Genomic DNA, 27,150 nt, shown 5'->3' with positions numbered 1-27,150 from the left:
CGTCACTCTGACTCCACTCTGGCCAGGGAAGGCGTGTCCCCTGGTCTCCACAATGTGACGGAAGGAGACGGAAGGTAAGCAACATTTGGGAGTGGCGCAGCCTGTGCAAAGGCTGCGCCGCAGGTGGTGCGCCCAGCGGGACTGTCTGTGTGGAAAGGGCCATAGTTTTGCACAGATAATCCAAGAAAGGAGCCAAGATGATCGGCATCGCCGCTTCACCCACAGTCCCCTCTTTTAAATAAGCCTGCAAGGATATTATCTGTTATCATTAGTCTACAGGAGATCAAAGACCTTGCTGGTTCCAACGTCCCCTCCTCTGTCCCCTCCATCCATCCACGCCAGCCCTCCATCGCAAATCCCAATGACTGCTTATGAGCTCAGCTGTCACTCTGTTCTTCTGGGGAAAGATCGATGGGACACACCAACCCCAACCCCGGTGACCTTTGAATGTGACAAGATTTTTGGTCAGCCTCACTAAATAGAAGCCATGGTGGATTGAGGACCGCCTCAGGGCGAAACTTTGCAGTGAATTTATTATCTCCCGGTGCCCTTTGGACTCCTTCCCACCATCAAACACCATGGCAGCCCTTGGAACAGGAAGAAATACATTAACTGGAATCTGATCGTTTTAAAAGGTTACAGATGCCCACATATAATTTAATTTCATACTTGCCCTTTGAGGGTTTGGTGTATATTTTCATTTTATGACTGCAAATGATAAAGCCCTTAAGAATCAGGGCAATAAAAAAAGGCAGGGGAGGGCGGAAGTATTTGTAGGGCTAGAACGAGGTCTTATTCTTACTCCACGAAAGGAGCGATTCATCAGATATTGTCAGGATTAATGTATATGTGTAGGTGCGTGCATATACACATTGTATTGTATTGTATACTATCTCTATAAGGAGAAGCAGTGGCGTAGGAGTCTCCTACAGGAGAGAAAGGGGGATATAAATCCAAAGTGTTATAATGTTATATTTTAAATGACAGATTTGATTTTAATATATGTAATTTTTGCATTTTATTGTGGTACACCGCCCAGAGCCTTTCGGGGGTGGGTGGTATATTTATTTATTTATTTATTTATTCATTCATTCATTCATTCATTCATTCATTCATTCTTTAGACTTTTATACTGCCATATCCCCGGAGGGCTCCGGGCGGTGCACAACATACAGTCATAATACAGTCATAAGGCAATCATAAAATGGCTAAAACCTATAAGCAGCGATAAAAACAATGAAAAACTAGATGTAGGAAATATAATAATTATAAGTGGCGTCCGACAACCCCATTTTATCAAAATCCTCTCCCAAGAGTGAGGGACGGCGAGTCCCGTTAGATGATAAGAGGCCCAGGTGTAAAGAGCCAAGGAAGGGGGGGGATGTACGTAACGAATAAATAAATAAATATTCAAAGTAACGAATAAATAAATAGATATTCAAAGTAACGAATAAATAAATAAATATTCAAAGCCAAGAGGGCCACATCTGGCCCTCAAGACACAACAGTTTTTTGGTGCCTTGGCCCATTGGATTTAAAGATCAGTTAGCAGGTCAACGACCCCCCAAAACTATTGAATGCGGGAAGAACTGGAAGCCATTTTGAGCAACCGAGTGGGAGAAAGGGAAGGAAACAGGGACAGCTGGTGTCCCAGTGGGATCCCTCAAACGTGAGTGGAGATCCAGATGTGGCCCGAGAATTGCCTGCCCCTGTTCTAAATCTTCTTGCATTAAAAAATCGTCTTTATTTCATTAGAAATCGACTCCACGTTTCCCTCTCAGGATGTTATGGATTACAGTTCTCCTACCATCATCCCCTGCCAGCATGGCAGGGGATGATGGGAACTGTAGTCCACAACATCTGGAGGGCCGTGAGTTTGACACCTATGCAAAGGAATAAAAAGGGTTTAGTTTCAGCTGAAGAGTGTCCGGCTGTCCTCAATTAGATCCAGGGCTTTCTTGGCCCAGGGCCCATCCTGGTGCAACACTCTGTCAAACCAGACCAGGGTCCTACAGGACTCATCTAAGGGTGTTTCCGCACTACAAAAGGGAGTGAAGGTCGACTCGGTTCCCTTCAATGGGGGGCGATTCCTGGCTGTCCGCACAGCAACTTCCTTGGCCCCCTGGAACCGAGCTAAGTGGGCGGGTACCTGTTTCATTTCTCCTGCGATGCCGTGATTTCGGCGCTACAGTGTTCACGGTGGGAAACGGGAACGTTTCTTTTTGTTTTTTTTTTTACAGTTTCTGTATGCGGGCCGCAGCTAACGTGAAGGCATTGACACGCTTGAACTGCACTTTCCGAGCGCAGTCGAGAGCTCACGTAAGCTTTGGCGCCAAAATTTTTTTCCTTAGTCAGTGATTTCTCCCTCGTCACTTTAGAAACGCATCTCGATATCGTGAGGGCTTCAAACGCGAGGGAAACTGTATTAAAAAAAAAAGCAGCGCTCTCTGCCTTCGTTCGCCACGACTTCTCCCGGGTTTCATCGCGCATGCGAACGGGCGGCTCCTGGATTGGTTGAATGGATGTGCGGTGTCGCTTTACGTCGTCCGCATTTTCCTCAAAAGCTTCAAGCGATATCGACCTTGTTCCACCAGCGAGTCGCAGTTCATAACTGCGACAGGGATGTCGCGGTTCCGAGCGGGGGGAACAGAGACAAGACAACGTCGAGCTCGGTTGTAGTGCGGATACACTGAGTTGAACCTGAGTAGAAACCGGTACAACACAGTAAGTGCGGAAGCACCCTAAGTTCCACAGAGCCAGCAAGACTATTCTGCTGGGCCAACAGCTGAGAGTTGCAACAGGCATGTTTCCAAGTTAAGTGGCCTCACTTCCTTTCCCTTCCCTTCTTTAGCTACGTTGAATTTGTTTTAGGATCCAGGGTTGGCAACTTCCTGAGCCATTCCAACCTCAATTGGACCAAGCACCATCTTTGAGTGTTTAAGTATATTGCCGTTCGTTATCATTTTATGTATTTTATCGTTTTTATACTGTTGTGAGCTGCGCTGAGCTCACTGGGGCAGGTGGGAGAGGGATAAAAATAAAACCAATCATTGCACAAAGGGGGTGGCTCAGTGGTAGAATATTTACGAAGAAGAAGAAGAAGAAGAAGAAGAAGAAGAAGAAGAAGAAGAAGAAGTAGAAGTAGAAGAAGAAGAAGAAGAAGAAGAAGAAGAAGAAGAAGAAGAAGAAGTAGAAGTAGAAGTAGAAGTAGAAGTAGTGGTGGTGTTTGGATTTATATCCCCCCTTTCTCTCCTGCAGGAGACTCAAAGGGGTTTACAATCTCCTTGCCCTTCCCCCCTCACAACAAACACCCTGTGAGGTAGGTGGGGCTGAGAGAGCTCCGAGAAGCTGTGACGAGCCCAGCTGGCGTGTGTGGGAGTGTACAGACTAATCTGAATTCCCCAGATAAGCCTCCACAGCTCAAGCAGCAGAGCGGGGAATCAAACCCGGTTCCTCCAGATTAGATACACGAGCTCTTAACCTCCTACGCCACTGCTGCTTAGCCTGCGGAAGATACCAGGTTGAATCCCTAGCATTTCCAGTTCAAACGACCACATAGTACAGGATGTGAAAGACTTCTGGCTGAGATCCCAAACCATGCCAGTACTGACGTTGACAACTTTCCATACACATAAACCTGCGTTATCAGACCCCGTTCACCCTTTTTATGTTTTTTCCGATTTTGTGTCCCGGTTTGCTTCAAATGCAACCTTCTCTGGTTTCTCTCAATTTTCCATCAGCCATCTTTTCAAGCATGCAAAAGCGGGGGGGGGGGGACCAACCGTTTTCTAGGACCCCCTCCCCCCCCCAGCAGGGAAAGTATCAACGTTGTTGTTTTTTTAAAAAAGGGGGCACAAAAATTTAAAAGCAAATACAGGAAGAAAAAGAGAAGACAGATGTGAAAAAGGTTATTTTATCCTCAACTGTGGCTAAAATTAAAACTTGGAAAGGGGTTGCTTTGAATACACAGGGCCAGATGCTATTCTCCCTGAGCAGGTGTGCAGGAGGGAACGAAGACCCCCCCCCCTCGCTACTGAGCACCTGCTTCAGAGGAATGTTAGAGTCACCGTTGCTAAGCTCTTGGAGCTTGAAGGTGCACGGAAGTCTTGGAGTTATAAACGGCGCCTCGGTCCCCACGGAGGACTTCGGCATGAATCCACAGCCTCACGGAAAAGCCGGGCATCCTACATTGGCGCTTAGGAAGAAACGCTGAACGTCCTCTGAAATGAGAAAGAGTCACGTGGGGTGCATTCTCATTCTTTCTGTGTGCTGCATAACTGCACTTCTTAAATCAGTGGTGGCGAACCTATGGCACGGGTGCCAGAGGTGGCACTCAGAGCCCTCTCTGTGGGCATGCACAAATAGAGTTGCCCCCCCCCCCACATCTAGGCTGGCCTGGGCCGCTGGGCTCGATTATTAGCATTACACCTAAGACCTGGTTTTGAGGAAGCAGTGTAGGTAACCCTGTTAAGCGCTGTTAAGCCCCACTGATTTTCACGCGAAGAACTAAAGTGCGATCCTTTACCTGGGAGTGAGCTCGGTTGCTGGCAATGGGGCTTGCTTCTGAGTAAACCCTCCTAGGGTCGTGATTCACCCGTTGGAAGAGTTGCACGGTTGCTTCAAAGCAAAGCCACCGACTACCACCAAGCTTACTCCTGCGTAACATGCGCCTCGGAGCCAACCATTTTTTCGAAACTAAAACCTCAGCATTCTGGTTAAATTGCCGTGTTGGCACTTTGTGATAAATAAGTGGGTTTTGGGTTGCAATTTGGGCACTCAGTCTCGAAAAGGTTCGCCATCACTGGTTTAACCGGACGTCTCCTGCCCCGCCTCCCACTTCAGGGATCATCGGGAACAATAGTTCTGTGATGGTTGCTGGGGTATCAAAAGTCCATCTTTCAGCACCCTTGTCGAATTACGAATGGGAATTATGATTTCCAGGAGTTTGGTGGAAGTGAAAAGTTCTGTCCTAGGGTGACCCCGTGGGGTTTCAAGGCAAGGGAAAATTCAGAGGTGGTTTGCCATTGCCTTCCTCTGACCCACTCTGCACAGGCCGTTAAAGACGGTTTAGAACAGGAAACCCGCTCCTAAAGCGAGTCTGCACCGTGTTATTTCCCCCGGACCTGGTTTTTTGAGAATCGCACTATACACGAGTCTTTTGGAAAATCTGGGTTGCAGCCGCTTGCAAGCGAACAGCCGGGCAGGAGGAGTTTTATTCAGCTGTGCTTTCCATTTTGAAAAAAATTGCGGCTTGCATCTGTGTAGTCACACAGGTGCAGATGGTCGTATCATGCTATCATGGGACGTCAGCGTGGCCGTCAGCATATACGTTTCGCCTGCATCTGAGCATCAGGAGAAAATGCTACTGGAACACGGCCAGACAGCCCGGCAAACCCACAACACTTCAACGCCAAGAGTGATTCGGCTCCGTGGGCCTTCTTCAGGGGCCACTAATACACAGACACACATCCATACCCAGTACACACCAACAAAAATCACTTTGTCACATGGCTGATGGATGTTACATACACACCATGAAGAAGCAAACTGCCAAAATGGGATATAATTTGCAATCGTACATGTTTATGTGTGAGTGTGAAAATCATGGAGCAAGATTCATGGTCCTAATAATATCACCAGTTGGTCACGCAGAATAAAATGTGATTCAATCAACACCTGCTTTGGCTTATTACATTAGCAATTACTCTTGGCATACATGAATATTTTTGACCACCGGAGAAGGCCCACTGAGCCAAAACACTCTTGGTCTTCTTTACTGCGATTGTGGCCTTATTTGTATGTCATCCGCTTGTGGATATTGTGGATGTTCCTTTATATTATATAATCTGTATCATTCAATGTACACTGAAGACTATTTAGTCCGGTGGTTCTAATCTAGGGGCTACCTCATAAGAACATAAGAACAAGCCAGCTGGATCAGACCAGAGCATCTAGTCCAGCTCTCTGCTACTCGCAGAGGCCCACCAGGTGCCTTTGGGAGCTCACGTGCAGGATGTGAAAGCAATGGCCTTCTGCAGCTGTTGCTCCCGAGCACCTGGTCTGCTCAAGACCTCAAGACCGACCTTCTTAATTTGTATTTCAAACGTGCTGCATTTAAGTGCACTGTACAATAAATTGGTTCACTTCGTTCAGTTCGTTTTTCACATGGCTTCTGCTCACCCTTCATAGTACCTAAGTAATTGCAGAAGTGCTCGTGGCATTTTTAGAGAGCAAAGTATCTCTTGAAAATGCTACCTGTTGTCTCTCTGCATGATTCCGTGTCCTGGCCTTGCCACCTTCAATTCAGCCTCTGGTGGATCATCCCACTTCTTCTCCACAGAGTCATTCAAACCAGTATGGTATAATGGAAGGCCTAGCAGTGCAATCTGGTGTGGTCTGAACTTGTGCTGGAAGCGGCACGAGGGGTGCGCCAGTGTCAGCAGCACCATACAAAGAGGAACGGATGCAGGCATAGATGGACTCTGTGATACACCTCTGAAGATGCCAGCCACAGATGCCGGCGAAACGTTAGGCACAAGATCCACCAGACCACGGCCACACAGCCCGGAAAACCCACCAGAACCAGTTGAATCCGGCCAGGAAAGCCTTAGACAATACATAGAGGGACTTACCTCGGTGGTGGGGCATCACACACCTCCAGAGTGCCCCCCCCACATCGCCGCTTTTCAAGCATATAAAAAGTTGGGGGTGTAGCCAGAGGTGGGATCCAGCAGGTTCTCACAGGTTCCTGAGAGTAGGTTACTAATTATTTGTGTGTGCCGAGAGGGGGTTACTAATGGGTGATTTTGCCACGTGGTTTTTGCCTTAGTTACGCCCCTCCTCTCAGCAGTAGCGCGCAGAACTTGAAGCAGTCTAGCAGGAGGTGCACCGGCGTGCATGGCAGCCTGCGCCTGCGTGCATTCGTTTCCCACCCAAGGACCGGCGCAGCGGCTGCGTCCTTGCCACAGCCCCCCCGGAATGCCCCACCCCCGGAATGCCCGGCCATCCCCCCATCATGCCCCGCCCAGCCCCATTGGCGCTACGACACAGTTTGAATCCCACCACCATGGGAACCTGTTAGTAACATTTTTGGATCACACCACTGGACCAGGCCCTTGTGGCATTTTTACACAACTTTAAAACGGCAACTGCAGCATCCACCCGTCAACCACGACGGCACCATCACATCTAGTTTGACCCTTGGACCAGTTGGCCAAAAGGAACCAGTTGGGGTCCGCTTGATCGTCTGACGTGATCTTTTTCGCCACGTGCAATTACGGGGATATTTGTCACACCGCGCGGAACAAAAAGCCTCGCTACGCAAGCTGCTCTCCTCGATTCTCCTCAATTTGCGAACGTGCCCTCCCCCCGCCCGATACCCCCCCCATCCCACCCTGCAAAGATGACATCTCCACTATGTAAAGACCGGCATAATCTGATCCACAAATAGAGACTTCTGCTCTTTTCCACAACTACTTACGATGTCGGCCACTTAAGGAATGTTCATCTAAAATTAATGCCTTATAAATAATCAAGAAGCGCTCTGCTTTACTCTCTGTCAGTTTAACCTCAAAAAGAGGGAAAAAATGTAGCAGGGAGGGTTTTTCCCCCCTTTCTTACAAGAGGAAAGGAATTAAAGACGTCTTGACCTCTTGGAAGATGCTTACCAATCAGTTACACGCTGCTGCTTGTATAACCACTTTTTTTGGCCTCCTCTTCTTCCAGAGATGCTCCAAATGTGTGCTGACTCAGAGGCGAGCTAAAGCGGGAACAGGCTTGGCAGGATCCAAATGCACAGTCAGGATGGAGCCGTTTGAGCCCGGACTCCCTTTCTGGGGAATTGGGGACGTGAGCTGGAGCCAGAACGACAACAGGCGGATCATGACACTCCGTAATTCTCCCTCCTCGAGGTTTCGACATTGCTAGAGAAGCTTCCAAAATCCTCCTCAGGCAATTTTCTCCTCATAGTTTGGGTTCCAAATTGACATTCCTGAAATTTAAAGTGCTAATATGCCCCTACTCGGCCTCTGCGCTCGGCAGAGGCCAATTTGCTGGTGGTTCCTGGCCCCTCAATGATGCGGCTGGCCTCCACACGGGACAGGACCTTTACGGCCCTGGCCCCGGCCTGGTGGAACACCCTTCCTCCAGCTGTCCAGGCCCTGCGGGACCTTGGTGAATTCCGCAGGGCCTGCAAGACGGAGTTGTTCTGCCGGGCCTTTGGAGTGCCCAGTTGCTGAGGTGCGGCCCCCTCCTTTGCTTTGCTCCTCTGCTCCCTAATTTTTTACAATTCCATTCTTGTATATATGTATCTGCTATCTTTTTAGGGGGGAGTCCGGCCGTTCCCTCCTTCTGGGGAGGTTTTAATGAATTGGGTGATGGGACGCTGTTACTATACTATCTCCCCGTACTGCCCTACTAGGGCCCTCCGCTCTACGGAGGAGCGGTTGCTGGAAATCCCTGGCCCAAAAAAGATCCGGCTGGCCTCAACAAGGGCCAGGGCTTTTACTGCCCTGGCCCCTACCTGGTGGAACAGGCTCCCTAAGGAGACCAGGGCCCTGCGGGTCCTTCAGAGTTTCCGCAGGGCCTGTAAAACGGACCTGTTCCGCCAGGCTTTTGGCCAGCCGGGATGACCATCTGACCCCCATACCATCTTGGTCTCCCGTGGGCGGGAATGGGGTTGGGATAAGTAGCCATCTGTAAATTGTAAATTTTAAACTGTTTAAATTCTATTAATTTAAAGTTGTTATAGATTGTTTTATATTTGTATTATTATGTTGATGTACACCGCCCTGAGCCCTTCGGGGGAGGGCGGTTTAAAAATGAAATAAATAAATAAATAAATAAATAAATAAATAAATAAATAAATAAATAAATAAATAAATAAATATTGTTTGGACCGCTGTTTAAATGGGTTTTAATGGTTTTAATGGATTTTAGTAAATGGTCACTATTGGGACCCTTGTTACATATTGTATGCATACTGATATTGTTGTGCACCGCCCAGAGCCCCTCGGGGATGGGGCGGTCTATAAATTTAACTAACTAACTAACTAACTAACTAACTAACTAACTAACTAACTAACTGAATGAATGAATGAATGAATGAATGAATGAATGAATGAATGAATGAATGAATGAATGAATGATGAGGCTTTAGGAATTCTCCATTGCTCAGGCCTTTTTTTAAAAACCCACAGCCTTTCCTTTTCCCGAACGCCTCAACACACACTGACTCCATCACTAACTACCCAGACACAACTCAAAATTCCTTATTTTTAATCCAACCAATGAAGGAGGAATAGGAGAAGGAAGAAGGAGGAGGAGGAGGAGGAGTTTGGATTTATACCCCGCCTGTAAGGAGACTCAAGGTGGCTTACAAGCTCCTTTCCCTTCCTCTCCCCACAACAGACACCTTGTGAGGTAGGTGCAGCTAAGAGAGTCCTGAGAGAAGTGTGACTAGTCCAAGGTCGCCCAGCAGGAATGCAGGAGTGTGGAAACATATCTGGTTCACCAGATAAGCCTCTGCCACAGGTGGAGTGGAGAATCAAACCTGGTTCTCCAGATTAGAATCCACCTGCTCTTAACCACTGTATTCCGGCCGTTTTAGCACAGGTCCAAAAGGCGCAGTGAACGAAACAGAAGGCTTGGTTGTTATGAAGCTAGCAAGAAGGAAGGCTTTGCTTCGTCCAAATCTCAACCTGCTTTCGGGAAGCTCCGGAGTGGCAAACGCAGCTTCTTGCAAGATTGCTCTAAAGGGGATTCCAGAGAGGGACGATTGGGTGGGGAGGAATTGTTGTAAGGAGAAGAAGGGACCAGCTTTGGAAATGCCCGCCCGCTTGAATCTCGTAAAGCCAGACAGGAAACCCAATGCTGGCGTGATGGTTCGGGGCCTATTTGCATACGTTCCTTAGCATTCCGAACGTCTCTCGGTGTAATTGAATTGTTGTTTCTGCCTCTATTAATACATATGCAAATAAGCCAGCGTTGCAGCTGCTCGGTATTAATCATATGCGTGCTTCTGTCTGTCTGGCCTGCAGGCTGGGGGTCAGGAAGAGGAAGGAGAAGAGAGAGCCACAGAGAAGAGAGGCAAATGCCAGATCTTTCCCCCACAGGGGAGTTTGCTTGCGCCGCGAGAGGCTGGCTGGCACGTCACAGGCCACAGCAGAAACACTGCTTAGGTTGCGAATACCAGGATGGGAAATTCCTAGAGATTTTTTTTGGAGGGGGAGGGTCTGGGGCGTGCAATGTCCGGGGAGTGGAGGCATCTCAGTGGCATGCAGTGCCTTAGGGTCTACGCTCTAAAATAGCCATGAGCTTCAGGGGTGCGAGTCTCTTCAGTCTAAAGATCGGTTGCAATTCCGGGGGATCTCTAGGTCCCACCTGAAGGCTGGCAACCCCAGATGCAGCCAGGTGGTCCTCTTGGTTTTCTGCTACCGGAGCAGATCACCCAACTTGCAAACTATACTTGCAGAGGGGTGCTGTGTGGTTTCCGGGTTGTATGGCCGTGTTCTAGCAGCATTCTCTCCTGACGTTTCGCCTGCATCTGTGGCTGGCATCTTCAGAGGATCCTCTGAAGATGCAAGCCATGGTTGCAGGCAAAACGTCAGGAGAGAATGCTGCTAGAACACGGCCATACAGCCCGGAAACCACACAGCACCCCAGTGATTCCGGCCATGAAAGCCTTCGACAATACATAATACTTGTAGAATCTGATGGGGACCTATATGTGCAATTTGACTCAGGTGTCATTAGAGCACTTTAGATGTCATTCGTGGGGGGAGGAGGAGGAGGAGGAGGAGGAGGAGAAGAAGAAGAAAAAGAAGAGGAGGAGGAGGAGGAGTTTGGATTTATATCTCATCTTTCTCTCTTGTAAGGAGATTCAAGGTGGCTTGCAAGCTCCTTTCCCTGTGTCAAATTGCACATGTACATCCCCTTCCTCTCCCCACAACAGACACCTTGTGAGGTAGGTGGCGCTGAGAAAGTTCTGAGAGAACTGTGACTAGCCCAAGGTCACCCAGCAGGAATATAGGAGTGCAGAAACACATCTGGTTCACCAGATGAAGAAGAAGAAGAAGAAGAAGAGTTTGGATTTATATCCCCCCTTTCTCTCCTGCAGGAGACTCAAAGGGGCTTACAATCTCCTTGCCCTTCCCCCCTCACAACAAACATCCTGTGAGGTAGGTGGGGCTGAGAGAGCTCCGAGAAGCTGTGACTAGCCCAAGGTCACCCAGCTGGCGTGTGTGGGAGTGCACAGGCTAATCTGAATTCCCCAGATAAGCCTCCACAGCTCAGGCGGCAGAGCGGGGAATCAAACCCAGTTCCTCCAGATTAGATACACGAGCTCTTAACCTCCTACGCCACTGCTGCTCCACTCAGATGGAGGAGTGCGGAATCAAACCCAGTTTCCCAGATCAGAATCCACCTGCTCTTAACTCTTAACCACACCACGCCGGCTCTCTGTTCCTGTTGGCAGCAGAAGATAGGACTTGCAAGAATGGGTTTAGATGATGGGCAGAAAGGTTCCGGCTGTATGTTAGGGGGGAAAAAATTAACAGTAAATGTGCAACAGTGGGATTCGTAAGCTAGGGAGGCCATGAGCTCACTGGCAGTCCTCAATCAGCAGCTGGACAAATGCTTCTCAGGGATGCTCTAGGCTGATTCGGCAATGAGCAGGGGGCTGGACTAGATGGCCCGTATGGCCTCTTCCAGCTCTATGATTGTATGAGTCTAAATCCTCAGCTGCCGCCGATGGGCACGGGTCCATTAGCTCCGACGGAGCTACATCCATTCCCTACAGCTGCGGAACTGGCCCTTGATCTCCGCCAATCCCTTGCAAAATGGGCATTTTGGCTACCCCTTGGGCAGAACAGGTGGCGAGTCTCTTCGCAGCCAACGCACCTAAATATAGCATCGGAAATAAATGGGCAGCGCGCAGCCCCGTTCTGGGTTAATATTATACGCTGGAGACCAATTTGAGGAGAGGGCCAATGGGAAATAGCCGTCCCGTGCTGCCTTATTAACTCATCGTCATTATCATCTTGGGCATTTGTGATGTCTATCAAGAAATGTGCATATTAATATTAAAGGAATCCAGTGAGCTAATGGGGGGTGGACGCCTGCCATCTTTCGGCAATGCTAATCGGACGCGCGGCGGCAGGAGCACTTAGCTGCTATTTTCCATTTATTTGGCCCAGATGTTTATTCTCAGTGTGGAAACCCAGTTTTGCTTTGGTTTCTCTTTCTCCCCGCCTGCTCCCGTCAGACATAAGCGGGCCACGGCTGTTTTCTAATATAGCAATTAAACCGCGCGTCAATGACGCATCCCTCTGCAGATTAAGATATTGAAAGAGAGCAGGTAGAGGGGCAGAAAGAAAGAACACAAAGATCTGCAGGCCCCAGTAGCTGAAAATTCAAAACTCAGCTGGTCTTCAAAGCTGTCTCCCGACTAATAAATGTGAAAAACAGGCATGCGAAGGAAAGGAACGATTCTAACTGTCTTGTAGGAACTAGACTAATGGCCAAAGCAAATCGTGGGATCCAGCTGTAGAGCATTACAGGAAAACACTTCTGTTTCTTGGCTGCGGCGCCGTGCGATGCAGATACTAAATCCAAACTCAATTAACCACGGTTTGTGGTTTCAGGATCTCCACGTACAGGCTTGGTTCAGGCGCGATGCAAAACTCTGGTTTATTTTAACAACGGCTGGTGTGTGGAACCAGGATTGGCTCACAGTCAATCATTCAAACACGGATTTCATCGTCGGGTGATGATTGTGTGACCATCCCCGGCCCAAAAGTTATCCTGTTAGCCTCAACCAGGGCCTGACCCCAACCTGGTGGAATTTTCTGCCTAGTGAGATCCACGTGCTGCAGGATCTGATCCAGTTTCTTCCTCCTCCTCTATTTTGTTAGATTCTTTTCTGTCTTTTCCTTCCTGTTTACTGTAGTCCAGTGATGGTGGACCTTTTCGAGACCGAGTGCCCGAATGGCAACCCAAGACCCATTTATTTATCGCAAAGTGCCAGCACGGCAATTTAACCTGAATACTGAGGTTTTAGTTTAGAAAAAACGGTTTTCTCCGAAGCGTGCGTTACTCGTGAGTAAGCTTGGTGGTAGTCGGTGGCTTTGCTTTGAAGCAACCGTGCAACTCTTCCAATGGGTGAATCACGACCCCAGGAGGGTTTACTCAGGAGCAAGCCCCATTGCCAGCAACTGAGCTTACTCCCAGGTCGCACTTTAGTTTTTCGCATGAAAATCAGTGGGGTTTAACAGCGCTTAACAGGGTTACCTACACTGCTTCCCCAAAACTAGGTCTTCGGTTTAATGCTAACAATCAAGCCCAACTGCCCAGGCCAGCCTAGATGTGTGTGTGGGGGGGGGGTGACTCTGCACATGCCCACAGAGAGGGCTCTGAGTGCCACCTGTGGCACCCGTGCCATAGGTTCACCACCACTGCTGTAGTCTAATCGCCATAGGACAGTGGTGGTGAACCTATGGCACTCCAGATGTTCATGGACTACCTTCCCATCAGCCCCTGCCAGCATGGCTAATTGGCCATGCTGGCAAGGGCTGATGGGAATTGTAGTCCATGAACATCTGGAGTGCCATAGGTTTGCCACCATGGCCATAGGATCTAGATTGGGTTTTGCTGTATTTTATTTTTAAATATTGTAAGTTGCCCTGAGCCCATGAGGGCAGAATATAAAACAAACAAACTGACTGACTGACTGACTGACTGACTGACTGACTGACTGACAGTTGATGTTATTATATGTGTGTGTGTGTTCCCCACGTGTCCCCTGGCATCCCAGACTATGGGGCTTTCCGCACTTACTGTGTTGTACCGGTTTCTACTCAGGTTCAACTCAGTGTATCCGCGCTACAACCGAGCTCGATGTTGTCTTGTCTCTGTTCCCCCCGCTCGGAACCGCAACATCCCTGTAGCGAGTTATGAACCGCTTTACTTCGCTGGTGGAACAAAGGTCGAGTATCGCTTCGAAGCTTCTAAATGCGTATTCATCGAAATGACACCGCATCCACTCAACCAATCAGGAGCCGCTTCGTTCGCATGCGCAGAACGGGAGAGTCGTGACGGGCAGAGAGCGCGGCTTTTTTTATACAGTTTCCCTCACGGTTCGAAGCTACGATATCGAGATCGTTTCAAAGCGACAATTAAACTGGAAAAATTTTGGCGCCAAAGCTTCATAGCTCCGACTGCGATGGAAGTAGTTCAGCATGTCAATGCTACGTGAAGCTCGCTGACATCACCGGAAACTTCGTAAAACCCCAAAGAACGTTCCCGTTTCCTGCCGTAACACAAGCACCAATCACGATCGAGGAGCGAAACAGGTACCAAGATGATCCCGCCCACTTAGCTCGGTTCCAGGGGGCCAAGGAAGTTGCTGTGCGGACAGCCAGGAATCGCCCCCCATTGAAGGGAACCGAGTCGACCTTCACTCCCTTTTGTAGTGCGGAAAGCCCCACTGTATCACTGTGAAGGAGTTGCTACAGAATAAACAAGGAAAAACCAGAATGTCCACCGCCATATGTCACACAAAACCATGTTTAAAATTAATTTCGGTTATATGCCAGTTTTAAAACTGGCACATTGCCCTCTAACTAACCAATGAGTGGTATGGCATGGATTCAGACCACCACCCAGTTCATAGTTTAATAAAACTGTACTTCGATGCAGTGTCTGTTTAAAACCAGAATGCAACTTCCTGTCTTCACATTAACATTGGTTCTGTGTAGGCATTGGTCAAGACCCAAGCGAGGCCTGTCTGTCCATTTTCAAGCACAGAAATTGGAAAGGCCGGGGAAAGGAAGACATCATTTTGGTTCACTCAGACTCTTTAAATGTTTCACTTGAACAGGAATCTTCAAACCCATCCAAATGTTTTACTTCAGATGGACAGACAGAAGTCCCTGGTCTTCCCAGCTTTTCCATCCACAGGGAGAATTTTTCACTAGCCTTGAGGACTTCCACCCTTGCAAACCATCCCCGCTTCTCTCTTGCCTCGAAAGCCCCTTGCTGAGGTCGCCATAAATCAGCTGGGACTTGAAGGCACTGAAAAAAATCTAGGCATCTATCAAAAACTCCCCCCCCCCATCATTTGGGTATGTAGTAGGACTGTGGTGGCGAACCTTTGGCACTCCAGATGTTATGGACTACAATTCCCATCAGCCCCAATTGGCCATGCTGGCAGGGGCTGATGGGAATTGTAGTCCATAACATCTGGAGTGCCAAAGGTTCACCACCACTGTAGTAGGAAATCACTGGGGTTTGTTGGGGGAAGTAGTTGTGAATTTCCTGCACTGTGCAGATAATTGGACTAGCTGACCCTTGAGGTCCCTTTCAGGTTAATATTTCTATGCTTCTAAACATCCTTTTTGCCTTTGTACTGTCAAAGGCCCCTTCCGCACTTGCGGAATAATCCACATTCGACCCACTTTCACCAGTGTTTGAAAGTGGATTTTGCTCTTCCACACAGCAAAATCCAGCTGCAAAGTGCTTTGAAAGTGGATTGGAAGTGCATTACTCTGGATGTGTGGAAGGGGCCAAAGTTTTTCACGGCTGGAGTCTAACGGCTGTTGTAGCTTTTCCAGGCTGCGTGGTCATGGTCTGGTAGTTTTTGCTTCTAACGTTTCACCTGCATTGATGGCTGCCATCTTTGGAGGCACGTCACAGTAAGCTGTGTCTCTCTCCGTGGCACCAGTTCCCGTGGAAGACAGAGCCACAGAGAGAAACACATCTGACCATGATATGCCTCGGAAGATGGCAGCCATAGATGCAAGTGAAATGTTAGGAGCAAAATCTACTGGACCATGGCTGCACAGCTCAGAAAACCCACAACAGCCAGCGTGGTATAGTGGTTAAGAGGAGGTGGGGTCTAATCTGGAGAACTGGGTTTGATTCCCCACTCCTCCACCTGAGTGGCAGAGGCTTATCTGGTAAACCAGATGTGTTTCCGCACTCCTACATTCCTCCTGGGTGACCTTGGGCTAGTCACAGTTCTCTCAGAGCTCTCTCAGCCCCCCTGCCTCACAAGGTGTCTGTTGTGGGGAAAGGGAACGGAGCTTGTAAGCCACCTTGAGTCTCCTTACAGGAGAGAAAGGTGAGGTATAGATCCAAACTCTTCTTCTTCCTCCTCCTCTCTTGTGGCCTTTATCAGAAGTCCTTTGCCCGAGTAGGAATCTCTGCACCTAGACGCATAATCTTGCCACAATTCTGACGCTTGTTTACTTAAAAGAACGCACGAGGCAGGGCAAAAAAACAAAATGTCCCCAGGAGTTTGAGATGATGAATGGGACTAGATCCAGAGGCGTACAGAAAGACAGCAGAGTCTTTCCTGTGGCGTGAGCCATCTAAAAAGGAGTTCAATCAGGGTATGTACGTCAGGATCTCTAAATGCAGTGAGTTACATCCAGTTCAGAGTAACCACCGCTCCCGGCAAGGATGGTTTCCTCTGCTCATCCAGTTATTAGCCCCTCAGCGGGCAGCGTTGGCGAGGGCGACCAATTAGCGCCAACCATGACAGGTAAGACATCACAGGGGGAACTCCCAGAGAGAAGGAGGAGAGCGCGGGCTTCAAACACATGTCCTCTCAAAGGAGGGCTGGCAGGGGTCTTTCGGCGGGGAGAGGATGTGTCAACCCCGGCACAAAACAGACCACACTGTCATCTCTCTTTTTCATCCCCTCCTTGCACAAAAGAAGCGTCGCCGGCGTCACAAAGCTTTGGAAAGGATTAAAGCAGGAAATTAGAGAGGACGAGGGGGTGGGGAGAGGGCAAATTTTTTCATGGTTCCAAGAGACCGCAGAGAGCAGGCACAAAGGTGCGAGATGATTGGCTTCACAGATGAGACCTGTTGTCTACCTTTTGGGTTTTTCGACACAGGGGTAGGGATCAAAGAGTTGTAAGCCTCCCCGCGACTGACTGAGTGCTGCTCGGGTAGTTAGCTGAATGGTCTTTCCTTCTGCCATCTCTGCTTCTTGGGTGTACCATAGAGCGGACATGTGTTCTCAAGGGCCAAGGCATTCCGCAAAGCGACCTTGACCGTTTTCTTCTCCTTCATTTTTAGCCTCGCGACAACCCTCTGAGGTAGGTTAGGCCACGAGGGAGGGTCTCGCCCAAGGCCACCTTGCAAGCCTCCTATGTCAGAGTGGGGATTCGAACCAGGATTTATTTACTTCATTTAGGCCCCTTCCGCACAGGCAGAACAAGGCACTTCCAATCCACTTTCAATCCACTTTGCAGCTGTGCGGAATAGCAAAATCCACTTGCAATCAATTGTGAAAGTGGATTGAAAGTGAATTATTCTGCATGTGCGGACGGGGCCTTATTTCTTGTCTTTTTCCTTGGTGAAGACTTAAAGTGGCTTACAGTGTTCCCCTCTCTTCCATTTTATCCCCATAACAACCCTGCGAGGTAGGTTACGCCAAGGCTGTGTGACTAGCCTAAGACTACCCGGGAAGCTTTCATAGCCAGGTAGGGATTTGAATCTGGTTATCCCAGATCGTCCTCCAGTGTTTTGGCCCACCATGGCACACTGGCTCTCTGGGTGAAAACGTATAAGCCTTTTCTGAATGTATACAATGGCTTACAGTGCAATCTGTGGCGGGGGGGTGGGGTGGGTGGACAGTTTGGCCAGGTACTGCCAAATCCCGACAACCACGGCAGCTGCTTCTAATCCTTCTGAAGCGTCAGAAGATGAAACTCTGTTTAGAATTCTACTGCTGATGCGAAATTATTACTCCGCAAGACTCTTTGGAGTTTTCACCCCGGACAAAATATCCTGGGATAAGGAGGTGAAACATCCCGGTTCGGGCATGGCTTCTGGGCCTAACTCAGGGCCGCCCCGCAAGATTGGTCTTAACCCGCAGCTTTCAAAAAAACCAATGGAATTGGCTGTTCTTTTGAAAAAGCCCACGCCGATCCTGCTTCCACGCAAACACTGCAGGAGACGGGCCAGTTTGCTTTTCCGGCTTTGGTCACCTGCTCTCCCCGCCCCTTAGCTGCAGCCAATCAGAACGTCGGAAAAACGGAATCTACGTAAACTACGTAAACATACACAAACTACGTAAACGTTCAGGTGGAAAATGGAAACGAACTGGGAACTTGTGCATAATTCCCTGGAGTTCTTCCTCCCGGCCTGAACATGCTGACGAGCAGCCGTGCGAAGGGAGAAACCGGGATAAAAACACTCTGGGATATCCCAGGATATTTTGTCCTTGGGGAAAACGCCTTTCTCTACAATAAATGAAGATGCAAACTGGGGCCTTGCTGACCCATGGGGTGTCGTTACATCACAACACTTACTAGGCAGACTATCTTTACAGGGTGGTTTGTCACTGCCTTCCCCAGTTGTCCACAATTTACTCCCCCAGCAAGCTGGGCACTCGTTTTACCGACTTTGGGAGGATGGGAGGCTGAGTCAACCTTGAGCCGACTTCTGGCGGGATCAAATTCCAGTCATGGGAAGGTTTGACTGCCGTACTGCAGCCAATCGCTCATGGTCTTATGCACCTTTTTTGGGTGTGTATGCCCCCAAACCACTGCTGGACCATGTCTGGACCTTCCCATGAATGGAAAGGTCCCTAATATGGTTGCCAACATCCAGGCGGGCCTCAAAGATCTCCCGAGTACAGAGATCAGAGTACAGAGTACTCCAGAGAGTACAGAGAGTGCAGGAGAAAATGGCTGTTTTGAAGGTTGGACTCTAAGGCTGGGATCTCTCCCCTCACCAAACTCTCCCCTCCCCAGGTGCTCTCACTGGCAACCCCATTTCTTAATCAGATCTGCCAAATGTCAGAAGGCCCCCAGTTCTAAACCAGCACTTTTTAAAAACGCAGCTTCCCATACAACCCAAAACATCCGTGGCGACAATCTGGATTCTGCCTTACTCGACCAGGCTGTGAAAAACAGGCTCGTACCGGAATAGGTGGCTTTATTTTCATTCGAAGTGACCATAAAAAACAAAGCTCTGCCCAATCGCTTGACTTCATTGTCTGCTCTGCGGGGTACTTCCCTTCGCTCTCTTCCTTCCCGGCTTTGCATTTGGTTAGGGCTATTTGTACCACTTTAGAGGAATGGAAGATATCACCCCAGAAATCACTCTAGAAGGAAGATAGGCATAGACAGGGCTTCTCCTTTTTTAAAAAAATAGCTCTCGTACTGCCCAGGGTATTTGTATCCTATACAGCCAGAGGCTAAACGAACAGTGTCGCTTTTCATATAAAAGCACAACAGGGGCGAATATGTTAACCCCTGCCTGCTTACTCATCGCCAGAGCTCTCTCTGGCACTGAGCTGACTCGGTTGCCAAAGAGCTCCCTCTTAATTGTCTCCCATCTTCTCCCCGGCCCATTAAGAGTCACTTACTATGCTGATACCGTGTCACGCACAGCTCACGGCTAGGCTGGGATTCTCAAGCTTTCTCCCTATGAAAAGGTCACTCCCTCTCTGAGAGGGGCAGGACTTTCGCCTCGTGTTCCATATTTAGCAAGCAGGCACGAAAAGGCCGCCAACCTGCTCAGACAACTGCTTTTTGCAGTGTCAAAAACAGCCCGGATTGCCTAGCTCAGGGGTCTGCAACCTGCGGCTCTCCAGAGGTTCATGGACTACAAATCCCATGATCTGATGGGATTTGTAGTCCATGATCTGATGGGATTTGTAGTCCATGAACATCTGGAGAGATTGCCTAGCTCAGGGGTCTGCAACCTGCGACTCTCCAGATGTTCATGGACTACAAATCCCATGATCTGATGGGATTTGTAGTCCATGATCTGATGGGATTTGTAGTCCATGACCATCTGGAGAGATTGCCTAGCTCAGGGGTCTGCAACCTGCGACTCTCCAGATGTTCATGGACTACAAATCCCATCAGATCCTTAAGGATTTGTAGTCCCATGATAAATTTATGATCCATGAACATCTGGGAGAGCCGCGTTTACGGATAATATAAACCCAGATTTGCCAGAGCTTGTGCGATAAGCTAGGTCTGCCATAGGTACTGTTGGATGGGAGACCACCAAGGCATACCGGGGTTGCTGTTCAAAGAAAGGCCATGGTGTTACCGCAGGGTAACTAATTAATATACCTGAGGTTTATATACCACCACCTAATTATATACCACCTCTGTACGTATGGACCATGCTCGATACTTCCCTTTATGCTTACGTAAATCCAGAGGTTCCAGAGATTATGGCTCGCTCAGTCCTAACAATTGTGGTGCCATAATCTCTTTTGCTCAATTTGAATGGTCCCCTGAAAAGGGAGAGGTGGTTTATCTGACTAAACCTGATGGTGTTTCGCAGGGGTTCATACGAGTCTCGGACTCTTGTACTATGATATATATTTCAACCCGCTCACCTGATATAGAGGTGGTATATAATCTGAGGCCCCTTCCGCACATGCAGAATAATGCACTTTCAATCCACTTTCACAATGGTTTGCAAGTGGACTTGGCTGTTTTGCACAGTAAAATCCAGCTGCAAAGTGCCTTGAAAGTGTATTGAAAATGCATTATTCGGCATGTGCGGAAGGGGCCGTTGATTGTGGCCGCTTCGTCATTAAGGCGCAGAGACTGTCCTTTTCAAAGCCATCATCGTTCCCAGATGATCCCATTTATGTCCCGTAAAGAAATATGATTTTTAAAAAATCCTTCCTTAGCAGCGATCTGCTAATTTGGTTGGATAGCTCTGAACTCTCATATCTCAAGAGGGAGGGAATAACTGTGCGCTATTTCGTTTGCTCGCCTCTGTGTTAAAGTTGCTATAAGACTTTACTTGGAACTGGTGAGTTGTGGAGGTGTGGGGAGAAGAAGAAGAGGAGGAGGAGGAGGAGGAGGAGAGGATCCCGGAGCACCCAATTATTATTATTATTATTTGCCTGCTAAGCCAACAGCATCACAATTAACGCTGGTGCGGAACCAGCATTTACAACAAGAAAAAAACCCTTTTCCCAGGTGAAAAGAAAGCATCTCCAGATGTAGATTTGTAAATGAAAGGGGGTTGCACGTGCCAAAATTTTTTGTTTTGTCGTGGTGGAAAAAAAAAACGAAGAGGGGAACAGAAGAGAAAAAGCCCATTGTGAATTCGGCCGGGTTCGAATTGGGGAGAGAAAAACTGTTTTCCATATTTATTTAACCTTTCGCTTCTCCCGGCATTGTAGCCAGTCTTACCTGCAGTTGGAGCGGGCCTAAGCCGGGGGTTGCCGCGGCAGCAGCTGCCATGGTTGTCGGGATCAGCTGAACGGGGTAAGGGTCACCTAAGTAAGAGAATAATAGAGGCGTCAGCACCTTTTATCTACTTTCCACCTGCAAATTAAACTCCTGCATTCACTCTTTTCCAAAAAGCCCCCGTTTTTTGTGTGCCTCGCTGAGGCCTAATGAAAAGCTCTATTGTGAAGCCTTTTTACTAACACTCTTCACAATTCTGGCGGCAGGAAGAATGCGTATAAAAGGCACAGGCAATTAAGGCGGAAACCTCATCCTTTTTCATGATGTATTTAGGGAAATGGCGGGGGGGGTGAGAGGGTGGAAGTGCTCATTGATCAGAGGGGAGCTGAGATTCCCCCCAAAAAACAACGTGGAGGAGAGGAAGAAAAGCAAGGGGAACAGGGGCAACCTTGGTAAGATCGAGGCGTCACCGGGAGGGGGAATTGTGTGGGCGGCTTGTCCGGACCGAGGGTTTAACCCAGCAGAACTTGGTGAGAGGGAAGAAAGCGGCGCTGAGACCTAACCCCTCTAACATTTCACAGACACCCCACTGATTCACATACCTATGATAATGCCCTCTTCACTTCCAGTGGGCTGGATCCAGTGGTGGGACCCAAAATTTTTAGTAACAGGTTCCCATGGTGGTGGGATTCAAACTGTGGCGTAGCACCAATGGGACTGAGCGGGGCATGACGGGGGCATGGCCAGGCATTCCTGGGGTGGGGCATTCCTGGGCAGGGCTTTGGCATAAGGGCCTTGGCAGCTATAGCTGTGTGCGGTCCTTAGGCGGGAAATGAATGCTGCGCGAGCGCCAGGCTGTACGCACGCCGGTGCACCTCCTGCTAGACTGCTTCAAGTTCTGCGCGCTACTGCTGAGAGGAGGGGCGTGACTAAGGCAAAAATCACGTGGCAAAATCAGCAATTAGTAACCCCCTCTCGGCACACGAGAGTAGGTTACTAATTATTGGTGTGTGCCGAGAGGGGGTTACTAATTGGTGATTCTGCCACGTGATTTTTGCCTTAGTTACGCCCCTCCTCTCAGCAGTAGCGCGCAGAACTTGAAGCAGTCTAGCAGGAGGTGCACCGGCGTGCATGGCAGCCTGCGCCTGCGTGCATTCGTTTCCCGCCCAAGGACCGGCGCAGCGGCTGCATCCTTGCCACAGCCCCGCCCAGGAATACCCCGCCCCTGGAATGTCGGGCCATGCCCCCGTCATGCCCCGCCCAGCCCCATTGGTGCTACGCCACAGTTTGAATCCCACCACCATGGGAACCTGTTACTAAAATTTTTGGATCCCACCGCTGCTTATATACTCTCATTCCCTTCCCCAAAACAGGTACCTTGTAAGGTAGGCGAGGCTGAGAGAATTTGAAAAGAACTGTTACTGGCCCAAGGTCACCCAGCAGGCTTCATGGGGAGGAGTGGGGAATCAAACCTGGTCCTCCAGATTAAAGTTCACCCCTCTTAGCCTCTACTCTATACTGGGTGAAATGAAAGATCTCTACCGAGTACCCTGGACAGCAGCCGCCAGTCAGCATAGGTTATATTGATATCAATGGACCAATGGTCTGATCCAGTAGATCACAGATGTCAAACTCTTGGCCCTCCAGATGTCATGGACTACAGTTCCCATCATCCCCTGCCAGCATGATGCTGGCAGGGGATGATGGGAACTGTAGTCCATAACATCTGGAGGGCCGCGAGTTTGACACCTATGCAGTAGATCAAAGTATCCAAAAGACACACACAATGACAATAAAGAAAGGAAAGAGGAAGACCCAACATGAGACGAACCAAGGAAGCCCCAACCCTCACTCTGCAAGACCTGGGCAAGGCTGTTAACAATAGGATGTTTTTGGGGTCATCAAACCATAGGGTCGCCGTAAGTCAGAAGTGATCTGACAGCACTTAACACACACACGTGCACGTCATAGCAAAGTACATATGTATCATGATACGGGGCACTAAAAGGAGTGAATTATGTGGACATTGATAATAAGAGAACAAAAGGAGTTGCAAACCATGTGTGTGTGTAACCCCCATGCTCAGAATGGGTTGACCCAGAAAGGGGTGGAGACTCAAAGCAGCAGAAGGCTGCAGAGCTCATGTAGTTTGGAGGAGACAAGGCTACCAGACTCGGACCTTGATTTGTATAAGCCCTTAACACCTTGTTAAGGTAGCTGCAATGTTGTTGGGAACTAGTGGGAAGGTAGTTGTTTATTTTGCTATGTTGTAAATGTTGGAGTTTATTGGGGTGCTGTGTGGTTTCCGGGCTGTATGGCCGTGTTCTAGCAGCATTCTCTCCTGACGTTTCACCTGCATCTGTGGCTGGCATCTTCAGAGGATGCAGGCGAAACGTCAGGAGAGAATGCTACTAGAACACGGCCATACAGCCCGGAAACCACACAGCACCCCAGTGATTCCGGCTGTGAAAGCCTTTGACAATACGTTGGAGTTTATTGTTTCAGGGTTTTTTGTGTGTGTAATGGGTGAGAGTTCTCCTGGAAACCTTCATCATGTTGAATCCTGTTCACCAAGCCCTTGGAGTCTTCAGGAGCCAACCCACTTGCAAAGAAGAATTGGACTTGGCAGTATCAGTAGACTGTAAATATAAGGACTTGAAAATGCAACCTGAACAGGACCATGAAGTGTGATGTTAAATGTTGATGTTATATGTTATATGTTAAGAAAGTAAACCATTTTGTTTTTTTAAAATTTGTTGTTGCAAACTCATTCCAAGTTCTGCCCCACAGAACCCACAGGTAGAGGTTACATGTGCGTGTGTAGTTTTGTATGAAATTAAAAAATAAACATAATGGAACAATAATCCGTTCCACTTTAGAAATAAATTTTCTGCCAATAGAAAGGGTGGAGTGATTTCCACAAATTCCCCCTGTCTGCAGCAGACCCCTGGTTTGCTTCCCACGGGGTTCCTAAAGGTCACGTGTCCCCCGGGAACAGTATTTCAGTGACAGCGATGGGCTGCAGCCGAGCTGGGAGGCAGGAATGTCCTTGAAGAAATGTCCGGCATGAGCAAATAATTTAGTCTGGACCCAACCCAAGATTTTGGAGCAGAGAATCTCGGAGAAATTTGAATGAGAAGAATTTTGGAAGACCTCGTTAATCTCAAGCCACGCACTATAGTCCCCAAAAAGGAACTATAACCACAGTTTGTTCATAGGTTTTACATTGTAACTATTAATATAAACACATGAAACAGACACATGAAAGGGACACTTGCCTTCACATTGTTGCCATGATGTCACTTCCAGCATACATGATGTCACTGTGTTTGGTGACAGTCTAGCCTTCACCCCAAGCTTTATAGCTAAGCCACAGAGTTTTGAGCTAATCCTAGAGTGTCACTGCGTTAGGATGACGTTACTTTTGAGATGTGCTGGAAGTGACGTAGCAGTGGCAAAAGTTGTGCCCCCCTGACAATCCTCCCTTGGCTGTTAGCCAAGACTGTGATACACTTAACAGGCCGTCAGCACTTGGATTCCGAAAACAAAACAAACAACAAAACCCCCAGCCTTGTGTTAGTAACACTGCTAGCGATTTTGTGAGGTATAAAACAGAGCAAATAAGCATAACAAATGCTCTCAAAATACACAGATGGCCTTTTGCAATTTCATCTTAAACAGCACAGGAAAAAGCCGGTCTTCGGATCTTGCCGAATCTACCTCCCCCGTTCCCGCCCCCTCCAATCTGAAATGACATCTCTGATCTCCGTTGCCTTTTTTCCGCAGAAGATCATGGAACAAATTGTTAAAAGACTGGAGATGCAAGTAACTATGATGTTTGGTACCTTGTATAAATTCCTGCGCTCTCCAAATGACCCCCGAAAAATGTTTCAAAAACTTTCCACTCCATTAATACAGAGCATTTGTGCGTGGCCCAATGATGTGCTAACAGAAATTATTAGCCCGGCAAAATCTCTGGAAATAAGTCTTAAAACGCTGCAGACTTATTAGGAACGCACAATGTAGCAGCACGGTACATTTGACCAAAATGGGCGGACAATACACTTCTCTTCAGGGTTCTGCTTTTTTGCTATTGCGAGTGGGGGGAACGCCATTTTTAAAAGGCTTCCTCCCAATCTCATATTGCATCCTAAGCTACTTGCATTTATTAAGAAGTCACGTTAAAACAGGGGCTGATGGGAATAGTAGTCCATGAACATCTGGAGGGCCAGAGTTGGGACACCTCTGTGCTCAAAGGTGCAAGAGGATAACCCCACTTCAAATGGTTCAAATCCGCTTGCATAAAACGTGCTCCAGTTGTATTGTCGAAGGCTTTCACGGCCAGAATCACTGGGGTGCTGTGTGGTTTCTGGGCTGTATGGTCATGTTCTAGCAGCATTCTCTCCTGACGTTTCCTCTGAAGATGCCAGCCACAGATGCAGGCGAAACGTCAGGAGAGAATGCTGCTAGAACACAGCCATACAGCCCGGAAATCACACAGCACCCCGTGCTCCAGTTCTTCCGAATTATAAAAGGGTTCACACATGCATGCTCACCATCTGTTGATGTGTGTTCTGCATTAGGGTTCACAGCTCTGTGTCTGAAATAGCCAGATATTTTGGAGGTGGAGCCAGGGAAAGGTAAGGTTTGAGGATGGAAGGGGTTTCAGTGGGGTACAATCAGTGGGGTACAATTTTTCTCTCTTTCTCACAATACTAGAACCAGGGGGCATCCATTGAAAATGCTGGGGGGAAGAATTAGGACTAAGAAAAGGAAACACTTCTTCACGCAATGCGTGATTGGTGTTTGGAATATGCTGCCACAGGAGGTGGTGATGGCCACTAACCTGGATAGCGTTAAAAGGGGCTTGGATAGATTTATGGAGGAGAAGTCAATCTATGACTACCGATCTTGATCCTCCTTGATCTCAGATTGCAAAGGCCTTAGCAGACCAGGTGCTCGGGAGCAGCAACAGCAGAAGACCATTGCTTTCACATCCTGCACATGAGCTCCCAAAGGCACCTGGTGGGCCACTGCGAGTAGCAGAGTGCTGGACTAGATGGACTCTGGTCTGATCCAGCAGGCTCGTTCTTATGTTCTTATGTTCTTATGTCTCTTGTGTGCATTGTGTCTCTCAATTCTTGTTTCCTTAGAGATACCTTCTCAGACTCAAGATTGCAATTCATTCAGACAACTTTTTTGCCCGGTTAGCGTTGATATTTTGGGCAAGCACAGCTTCTGTAACAGTTTCTGTCTTATTTTGGCTTTTCATCTCCCGCTTAGGGTTGGGCAATTGTTAACGACCTGGCTGTCAGCTGATAATGCTTAAATCCGAAATTAGCCGGCAGCCTCATACAAAGCCATGGGTCTGGACCTTATGTACAAGAGGCATTAGAATACATCCCACATGATACCCCATTAAACAATGAAACATGTGATGAACTAAAAACCAGAGAGACATCAGCAAATGCGCCCGGGGAAGTTTACGGCATTTAAATCCTAAACATTAATTTTATTGTCCTGTATGAGAAACCAATTAACTTGAGAGTTTCATATTTTTTTTAATTGGACGTAGCCAATATTGTTCAGAAAACCCATGAATGCTACATTCAGCATATTTTAATTTTATTACCGTTGGCTAGTCCACTCTTGGACCCGTTTCTGCCAAGTTTAAAGAATAATTAGATCTTTCATCAATAACTGAGTTCGTTTTGTAAATTCAGCTTTTAAATCTGTCCATCCACGATGAGCCAATATGTAACACAGTCAACCTATTCTTTAGTGTGTTGGGTTGTCCCCGAGCTCTGAAAGGGATGCAGCTGAAACAGGGTTTAAAGGTCTCCAGTACATGGCAATAGGTATTATGGGTAACACAACACTACATGTGAAAGAAACACTACACGTGGGCGTCTTAGTAGACGTAGACCACAGATTGAACATGAGTCAACAGTGTGATGTGGCGGCCAAGAAA

The 27,150-nt window shown here is 48.2% G+C and overlaps 1 protein-coding gene across 4 annotated transcripts in view; it reads right to left on the bottom strand.

The window, feature by feature from the left end:
• The window catches only part of SOX5 (SRY-box transcription factor 5), a 633,967-nt gene that overhangs the window by 145,886 nt on the left and 460,931 nt on the right, over positions 1–27,150 (bottom strand). For all 4 annotated transcript variants that reach the window (XM_048499520.1, XM_048499517.1, XM_048499519.1 and 1 more), the window contains exon 8: positions 21,183–21,268. In XM_048499520.1, coding sequence (XP_048355477.1) covers positions 21,183–21,268 — 86 coding nt within the window. The remainder of the gene's footprint in view (positions 1–21,182; positions 21,269–27,150) is intronic.

Source organism: Sphaerodactylus townsendi, linkage group LG06, assembly GCF_021028975.2.
Source record: "Sphaerodactylus townsendi isolate TG3544 linkage group LG06, MPM_Stown_v2.3, whole genome shotgun sequence".
Classification (NCBI taxonomy): Eukaryota; Metazoa; Chordata; class Lepidosauria; order Squamata; family Sphaerodactylidae; genus Sphaerodactylus; species Sphaerodactylus townsendi.
The sequence above is the reverse complement of the archived record's forward strand: the minus strand, read 5'-3'. Positions and strand labels throughout refer to the sequence as shown.